This window comes from Meleagris gallopavo, chromosome Z, assembly GCF_000146605.3.
Source record: "Meleagris gallopavo isolate NT-WF06-2002-E0010 breed Aviagen turkey brand Nicholas breeding stock chromosome Z, Turkey_5.1, whole genome shotgun sequence".
Taxonomy (NCBI): Eukaryota; Metazoa; Chordata; class Aves; order Galliformes; family Phasianidae; genus Meleagris; species Meleagris gallopavo.
In genome coordinates, this window is record NC_015041.2 from 18989095 (window position 1) to 18998902 (window position 9808).

Consider the following 9808-nt stretch of genomic DNA (forward strand, 5'->3'; position numbering starts at 1 on the left):
ACATAAGCTGCAGCATAGGAAGTTTCGCACGAATGTGCGTAAGAACTTCTTCACGGTGAGGGTGGACGGAGCACTGGAACAGGCTGCCCAGGGAGGTTGTGGAGTCTCCTTCTCTGGAGATACTCAACTCTCGCCTGGACGCCTACCTGTGCGGCCTGGTGTAGGGAACCTGCTTTGGCAGGGGGGTTGGTCTTGATGATCTCTAGAGGTCCCTTCCAACCCCTACAATTCTGTGATTCTGTGATTAGAAAAACTGACAAAGACCCAAGAAACAATAATCTCAAGAGAAAAGCTTAAGCTGAAATTTAAATTATTTGTGTTAACAGTGACAACCATATGAGTGTGATAAAAATACACAAACATACAGCTTCAAGGGAATTTATCCTATTTGTATGAAGATTATATTTGAGCTATACTAGATTTAAATCTTATTCAAAAAACATGTGTGACTAAGGATCACATCTTTAATTGTAACATAAGTGAATTTAAGCATTACAGTGTTTATGGTCAGTTTGAAACTCGCATTTACAGAAATTTTCAGCAATGACTGTCACAGATCTTTTACCTGTTGTATTCGAACAATTATATTTACCATTGAGTAGCTGGGATTCTTTTCAAAGGACCGCTTTAGGTAAATGTTACCTGAAAAGGTAACATGCTTTCTGTATGAAATCTGGTGATTTAGTAGCTCAAGTTATTTATCTAGGGACTAAATATTAGTGAAACAAAACACTGTGTTCCTTCCACACAAGTTTGATGGGACACACACACTTAGGCAAAAAGTCATGCTTTTTTAATTAGTAGAAAAGACTGAGATAATGAAGGGAAAGATGAATCTGAGCATTATGATTTTTAGTTCAGTACCATACTTTGTTAATTTCTTTAGTTTATCCAGTATTTCACTGCACATGTTTTTATAGCAGCTTTTGTCACATTCATTTCGTTTTTTTCATTCTGGTCTTCATTATGCTCAATGTATCAAATGGAAAAAAAGCAGTTCTGTATGGTATTGTATATACTTTTGAAGATATTTTGCCAGTTATTCTTCAACTATATGCATGTAACTTATAAATTAAGACAACTCGGAAATAAGAGATTTTATTTGTAGATTTATGTAAACAAATATATTTAAAAGGATGATTACATACTGTAAATTTATTTCCTATTTTATGTTATGTTTATAAACTTTATAGAAAACATCGAATGAAGTAAGAGAGAATTTTATTTTAAAGTCAGGATTTGTACCTGTATAGCTGTCAGCAGTCATCCAAATATCACAGATTCGAATTGTAGTTTCTTCAGCCTATAAAACAGAAAAACTGACAATTTCTCATTAGCTACAAAACATTAGCACAGTGTACCAGTTCAGCTGCTTCAGGAAAGATGTTCAGGAATGAAGGTAAACTTCTTAAAGAAATTTCAGCAGGTTTTGTTTCTGTCTTAACATCAGAGTTTTTCCCTGCTTTCCCTGGCTCTGAGGTAAAATATAATTGACATAAAAAATTTCAGGTTCATATCTACTTAGTACAGTGTTTTTTATTTCCTTTCATCGAGCAGCAAATCATCTTACTTTCTCAGAAAGCAACACAGCTGAAACGTTTTCTGGAAGTCTTGTGTTTGGTATTTCAGAAATAACAAACGTTCTTCAAAATGGTAATAAATCAAAAAGCCAACTGTAATTTGTTTAACCAAATGTATTTCCTTACTCAGAAGAGGAACCTGCACCAAATAGCGTTGTTGAAGAATACCTTCAGGAGAAGAGAAAATATGAAGACAAACGGAAGCAGCAGCCAAAGAAAGGAGTTTCTCGTGAAGATCAGGTAATCCTAGGGAATAAAGATTTCAGAAGGAGTTCTGAAAACTTTTTTCTCTTCATTTGATAAAAAATAAAGTTTACAAATTTGTTACAGTTAATTTTCCATAAAAAAGTAAATTATTATTTATAAACACTAATAAATGTGATTGTGCATGTGTGACAAGGTTTCTGTATGTATTCGAATGTGCTATCAGTTCAGTCACTAAAATCTTCCACACAGAACTATGCTTGATTATATTTACAAGTTCTGCAGTTCTGTTCTTGGCTTTGCAACTTCCCATAAAATAGCACTGAGACAGAAATTTGTGTATTTGGTATCTGTCCAAAATGTGAGGCTTTTTTCCACATTTTAAATAATGTTTTATAGAGATCAAATTCAACCATATCTTTGAGTGTTATGAAATGAACAAAACCCACTTTTAACTGAACTTTAAAAACCCATTTTAAGTGCACTTGAAATTATTTTCCATTATCAGAATGTATGTAAGCTTCAGGATGCAAATATGAGCAAATTTAAGTTTCATGTAAATATTTTTTTCTTTAATAGACATATTTGAACCTGCTGAATACATGAAACTGCTGCAAAGAGCTAAATACCATTCATCTAGAATTTGTGCTGTGCATCAGACATATCAGTTTTAAAGCAGTGTGAATATGTTTTTTAGTAGATTATAATTTTTAGTTATGTAGCCCTGTTAAAAACTATTCAACAATAATTAATGAGCTATTCAGCAAGGAGTCATCAACTCCTTTCAACAATTAATAATGAAGTTCTTTAGAATCCATTTTACTTATTGAGGGCCTCTTCTAGCTTTACATCCTTCCTACTATATCCTACAATACAACATTATTTTCCATCCTCTGTTCAGGAGCTGGAGAGGGTAATGTGTATGTCTTTTTCGAATACCAGATAATGGAAATCCTTACCTTGTAATTCATCATGAGTCAGTTTTTAAAGATACATGGTCCGCAGCATTGCATCTAATCATTCACAGCAGAAAGACTAAGACAGGTCCATTTAGAATAATGCTGCCACCACAGAAAGTTAAGCAATACATAAGAAATGTGGCTTTAGTTGATCACAGTTTCACGTGAAAAGGGTTAATTTGTTTTTATCTAACGTCCTGGACAGAGATTTGCTGCCCTAGGTGTTGTAAGCACGAAATTTGTTTGCCATTGCATGAGAAGCTGTAGAACATGAATGATTCACAGGGCATAAGTATATCTGAAAATTTCCTCTCCCAGTTTAAACAAGATTAAACAGAAAAATAAAGAAAATAAATGACAAAAAAAAGACTAAAACCCACCTTTGGCAGTGCTAAAATGTGTTTTTGAAAGAATTCAAAAGCCAGGAAACTCCTAAAGTTAAGATTGCTCCCAGAAGGAAATTTGATTCCAGTGAACACTTCTGGTATTTCCAATTTCTGTTTTCTATTCTTGTTTAGTTTTTATTCTTTTAAATTTGAAAAACTTGACTAAACAAAACTAAACAGCCATACAGAGGTGTTTTACAACATAGGTGGCCAACCTATCACCTACAGATCAAATGTAGTCTGCCACATAAATTCAGTTAATTACTTATTCCCTGACTCTTTCCTTTGCAGTAACGTCTCAAATATCAGCAAGAATTAAGCTGCGGACTGTGCAAATTTTTCTTATGGTTTGCCCTTTTTATGAAGAGTCCTGTGAGCCTTGTGCCATTACAATGCTCAGGCATACAATTCTTGTGTAATCAACATCACCTCTCAAATGATCAGAAAGAAGACCTGCAGGATGATCCTCAGAGGTTACTGCAGATTCAATGACTTTGTTATAGCTGAAAGACAGGGCAATGTCATTTGTAAAATAAAATACCAAATATAAATCAGTATGTTTATGTTGTGTGTAATGTAAGGACCTGTGTCTGTCAAATTAGTTAAGATGGTTATTTGTATTCAATTAAAAAGCTTTGATTTTATTAAAGTCAGCAAAAAAATTTAAAGGATCAGCATTGTAAAATAGAGGAGTATCAATTAAGCCGTGTCTTCAGTAGTTGAATTGTCTATTATTTATGCAGTGGATTGCCTTATTAGAAGAAACTAACAGATTCAAAGAGTAAAATTTGTTGTCCAGTGGCCAATGTTATCTAATTTATTACCTATTTTATTCTGTAAGTATAGCATAAGTATCTGTTCCCTAAATATGTGTTTTTATTTTACTAGATGGCTAGACAAGTGCTCTCTTGCATGTGTACTCCCAGCACTGCTCACCCTCTCACTTCCTCAACGTGCTGTTACTCTTGGCACCTCTCACTCTCACTTGCTTGATGCTGAAGTTTTCTTTGAAGTCATAGAAAAGTTCTCTCCCATCTCATCACACTGTTTCCCAAAATAATAGTTTGAAGATGTTCTATAATACTTGTTTATAAATATATGTGACTTCCTTAAAACTATGTATTTAACTTCAGACGCTGGCACTTCTGGACCGATTTAAATCAAAGTTAACCCAAGCAATTGAAGAAACTCCTGAAAATGAGGTTTCTGAATCTGAAGTAGACACAGATGAAGGATGGTAAGTTTTATGGATTTTTATTTGTCTTTTTAGTAATAGTCAGGATTGGAAGAGGAGAAGTAACAGTCTTCATTTTTCATTTGTTGTGCAAACCAGTCTCTTTTTTCAGTCTATTGAATCTTATTCTGTAAGACTTCTTTTACTAACACTTTACTTTTTAGAGATCAATTAGTTGCTTGTTTCTTTACCTTATTTCTTTTGGATATCATTATTAGGAAACAAGGTGGTATGCTTTCTGTGCCATTTATCTTCAGCAGGAAATAAGTTCTGAAAGGATTTAGCAGCCTTCTACCTTAAAATTTACTAATTTCATCACTTCTACATAAACTTCTCTATGTGTTTCTGAAACCCGACACTTCTAAGCTTAAATCTAAGAAGCAGCTGAAATACTAAATTAAAAGAGAGTTGATGCAGCAGGTGTTTGCTAAAACGTAATGTTTTAGTGCTTTGGAAGATAAAGCAGGACAGTGGGAAATGCTTTGCCACCCATACTGGGGGTTATATTTTAAAGACTTATGGATGAGATAAGGAAAGATTCAACTAAGCAGGGGTGACCGCAATAAAGCAGTTGATGAAGCACTGCAGAAATTTTGACCTCAACACTTTCCAGTCACAGAAGCAGCCTTACCATGTTTATTTATGTGAGTGAAAGAATTCACCTTCAGGTAGGGAAGGAAAAAAATCACTGTGATTTGACTTGTGATCCTATAATGTTACACTGTGAGCTGCTAGACGATAATAAAAATGCGCGCATGAAACAGCTAGAAAAAAATGTTCAACTGGTCATAATTTTTATAAGACAAGTTATAGGTTTAATAAAATATCTCTGCCTACAGTGTTCCTTAGTTATACATGTAAACAGTCACAACTACAACAAAACTAGCTCTGAAAAAGAAAATTTAACTAAGGCCTTGGCAGTTGTTTGTTTCAACATCTCAAATGAGTATGTGAAAATATGTATGAAGTATAGCCTTCAGATCTTCATAAAGGCTTCTGTTTTGGAAGAAGAAAACTAGTATGATAATCTATCATCCCCAAATCCCTAGAACAGCACCAATAACTAAGCACAGAAAAGACTGAACTACAAAAAAGAGAAAAAAAGAAGAATGTTCTATTTTTAAAGAGAAAATGGATGACTTCACGAAACATGATTAAAGTACCCTGTATCTTTTTGAGAAGATTCGTGTAAAACAGTAACATAGCCATAACTTTAATTAAGGTTTTTTCTCAGATGATAAGACAGGTATTGTGAAGAAATGCAGACTGTTATATATTTTTTCTGTAATTCTACAGTTGAAAAAAATATGTGAGTTAAGTAAGAAAAGAACATAAAAAGTGGGAAGGAAGATAATGTATGGAAGGCACTTGTACAGCAGTTAGCATAAAGTTCTTGCAGTCATAAAACAACATTTTTTTACATAGAGCATAATGAGTGCATTTATTTTTTCAGTGCTTCTTTGTGAGTATTAGTTTAGTCTGCTTTCATTTTAACAGATAACGATGATGAAATTGCATTTGAGTTACTATATAAGCTATTAAAATAATTTACAACAATAGTAATTCAAACATGTCACAGCATATCATTTTACTTCTTATTTTACTGATTATATACTTTGTTTAGAATACTTTTATTTTACATAAGAACTGAGGATTTCTTTTAGCCTTAGAATCTAAGCAAAGTAAGTTCAAATTAAATTTCTGAAGTTTTCTTCTTAGTTTTAATGCTAACTCCATTATCTGAAATGAAGAGAAGAACTATGCTTTCTTTGATTATATTATTCAAAAGATAAATCAGGACAAAAGGATTTTTGCTTCTGATTCTTGTTTTTGAAAGTAGAGACTTTACTTTCCTATATTAGGATAAATCTCATTACATACTGCTTGCTATTATTTTAAGTTTTCTCTGGTTACCATCTATTTGGTAAATCTTTAAACCATATAGTCTTTCATCACTTTGTCATTTTCTGTCTCAGGCATTATGCAGCTCTTTGAGGATGAGAAAGAACATACAGCATAAATTTTTAGTCCCTAAGATTTCAGGATTTCACTAGGACTTGGAGATTCTTCTGGGATACCGATGTGCTTTTAAGCTCTCCAGAAAATATGCAGCCATATCTTTATCTCCAGGAATAGACTTTTAAGGACTCACAGAGTCTAATAATAATCTTTTATGTTCCTTGTTGAGTATTTACTAATATCTAATTGGTGATAATTCTTCATCCTATAGATAATCTATACATTACAAAAAAGACTGTTGCAATTTGAGATTATGAAACTGCTTATATTTTTGTTCCAAAAAATGACGTTGTTCAGAAAACAACATTGCATTGAAATAAAGACTTACAATGATACAAAGCTAGGTAATAGTCTAATAATCAATGATCATATTATTACTTTCGCAGTTCAGTAAATGCTCTTATTGCCTTTACAGAGAAATAAGTCTGCTCCAATTTCAAAGAATTTACTTTGAAGCTAAATAAATTATAAAATATTCATATTACATAAATTGGCTATAACCATATACAACATTAGCAAAGCAGTGAAGTTTTCTAAATGTTATTCAACTTCAGACTGTTTAGATGACTTTGAGAGTTGAATTTTGCATTTGGGGATAAAGGCTTGTGATTTCATTGTCTTCATTGGATTGGATTATTTGAGATAACTGTGGTGACTTCACATTTAAAAATACTTTCTGAATTCCAATCTGTTCTTACAAAGACAGTCATTCTACCAAAAAAAAAACAAACATTCTACTTTGCATTATTTATGATAAATATAATGAGTGCATGGCATATGCATATATGGTATGCACAAATTATGTGATTCCTTCAGCTGATTTTGTAGGTCATGGCTGCTGTTTTTATGGGAAGTGAAAGCTAGCCAGTATGTGCTGCTCTACTCTCAGGGTGTGTTATCCAAGGTAGAACGATTGCCTCTATGACATTTTTGTGTGTCCACATGAGTGGCCACACATTGAGGTATAATTTTCATTTTCTGTCAAGATAGAAACCATTACAAATTTGTTATGTTTTCTTTTATTTGGCAAACTTTTCTCTGCATATTTGGCTGAGCTGCTGTATTGGCATGAAGCATAGCAGACATTTGGGTACTTTTCAGCAGCATTCTACTTTTTATGCAGGAGAAAAAGAAGAAAGAAATATGACTCTATTGTAAACAGTGTGTATGGTGTTTGATAATTATTACCAGATTTTACTGTCTAAGAAGCCATCTGAGGAAGTGCTGTGAAGAGATCTGAAATGTGTAATATACATGAAATAGAAAGATCTCTGCTGAGACATTCAATTGCAAACTCTGCTGCTAAGTGAGAATGATTGTATCTATCTGTCTGCAGCAAACAAAATCTAATTTCCTCCAGAGATCAAAACTGTCAGAATAAACAGAGTATGTACTACCAGAAACGTAACAGTAAAAATGTCTGCAAACAAGTAGACAGATGCATTTTTGTGGCATCTAAGTACTATAGGAAAATATACTTGTTCATCCTGGTATTATTGTCCTTATAGCTCTATATTGAAAACTATTGTTTATGCTTTTTTATGATTTGCCAGACTTCTTTAGTACTTTTTGATCTTTACTTGCTGTTTAGTTTCAATCTACCTAAGAAGGCATCAAGTATAGGACTTCCTTCTTCTCCTTCTCAGTTTGTGCAGAGGGTAGTCATTTTTTCTGGCCTGAAAGTCTTAGCAGGAACTTAAAATGACAGACTTTTCCCCAAAATGTATATGAGATTCATCACAGATGCAGTGAGGTGTCATCTGCTTGGAGACTAAAAGTATGAAGATTTAATATGTGACTGTAGAAGACCCACCTGGAATAATTCATTTACACGTTACTTCTGGACTAGTGAATATGCCTGAATTCTAAAGTGAAAATACTGCACAGACTTTGTTTTATACAGAGCACAGCTACTCATTTTCAAGATTAGAACTGCTTTATATAAATCTTTGCATGGTTGTAGTGTTACTTCAGGCCTATGATTTTAATATCAAATAGTTACATCTATAGCTAAAAGCAAGCTTCAGTCAAAAAAAATATTATGACAACTCCACATAATGGAACTGATGATGCAGGTCCTGTGAACATAACAAAATAACTTTCATGGAGAGAGTCCAGCATGGGAGAAAAAAATTCAGATGCAGTCAAGTATTTCAGTTTGATATGCAATTCAAAGATTGACTGCTGTAGTTAATTTGTGCAAAATCTTCATCTTCAAATGGAATAAGAATGGGTTAGGATTACCCATACTTACCCACGTTTCTTCATTTTCTCCATAATTCTTCAATTAAAAATACATATAGTTAAAAATATCCCAATCCAACTATGTTCTAAAGAAATGTTAGCAAGTTTGTAAGCTCATCTGTGTATTTTTGTAGTGGTCACTAATTTACAGATACTACACTGAGAGACAGTGATACTTAATCCCTGACAGAAAGGGATTGGTGATTCTGGGCTATTAGTTTGTTATCTGTTTAAAAGAAGGATAAGATTAGATCTTCTGTTGCTAAGAAGTGAAACATTTTCCCAGATAACATGTTCTCTAACAAAGACCTGCTTATTCTTATTAGCAAATAATGTTGCTGCTCAGTTGATAAGAGTTTTCATTTCTGAATTCACCATGAATGCTGAATTCAGGTTGCACAAGAAAAGGGCCAGAGCAGGACCCCCGAAAGTATCATAATTAAACCATATCCATAGCCTAAAAGGAATGCAGGACATGCAGTTTCCTTACTGTTTGTCAAATTTGTTCTTGAAGTCCAATGATAGAGATTCCCTAGGCAATCTTTTCTAGTGTTTAACTGTTCCTACTGGTATTAAATATTTAGATGTAATCTAGTCTTCCTTTTGATAGTCCTTCACAGGAATCATAGAATGGCCTGGGTTGAAAAGGACTTCAAAGATCATCTAGTTTCAACCCTCCTGCTGTGTGCAGGGTTGCCAACCACTAGATTAGGCTACCCAAAGGCACATCCAGCCTGGCCTCCAGGGATGGGGCATGCACATTCTCTCAGGGCAACCTGTTCCAGAGTGTCACCACCCTCTAGATTAGAATTCCTCTTGATGTCTAATCTAGATCTCTGCTGTCTCAGTTGAAAACCATTCCCCCTTGTCCTGTCACTATCAACCCATGTAAACAGCCGTTCCCCCTCCTGTTTATATGCTCCTTTTAAGTACTGGAAGGCCACAATGAGGTCTCCCCATAGCCTTCTCCAAGGTAAACAAGCCCACTTCCCTCAACCTTTCTTCATAGGAGAAGTGCTCCAGCCATCTGATCATCTTAGTGGCCCTCCTCTGAACCTGCTCCAAGAGCTCTGCATCTTTCTTGTGCAGGATGCCCCAGGCCTGGACGCAGTACTCCAAATGGTGCCTCATAAAAGCCGAGTAGAGGGGGACAATCACCTCCCTCTCCCTGCTGGCCACCCT

At 34.3% G+C, this 9808-nt stretch overlaps 1 protein-coding gene across 1 annotated transcript in view; it reads left to right on the plus strand.

Moving 5' to 3' along the window:
- The window catches only part of CWC27 (CWC27 spliceosome associated cyclophilin), a 108005-nt gene that overhangs the window by 83012 nt on the left and 15185 nt on the right, over nucleotides 1-9808 (plus strand). The window contains 2 exon segments of the mRNA XM_019610189.1: nucleotides 1711-1820; nucleotides 4263-4366. Coding sequence (XP_019465734.1) covers nucleotides 1711-1820; nucleotides 4263-4366 — 214 coding nt within the window.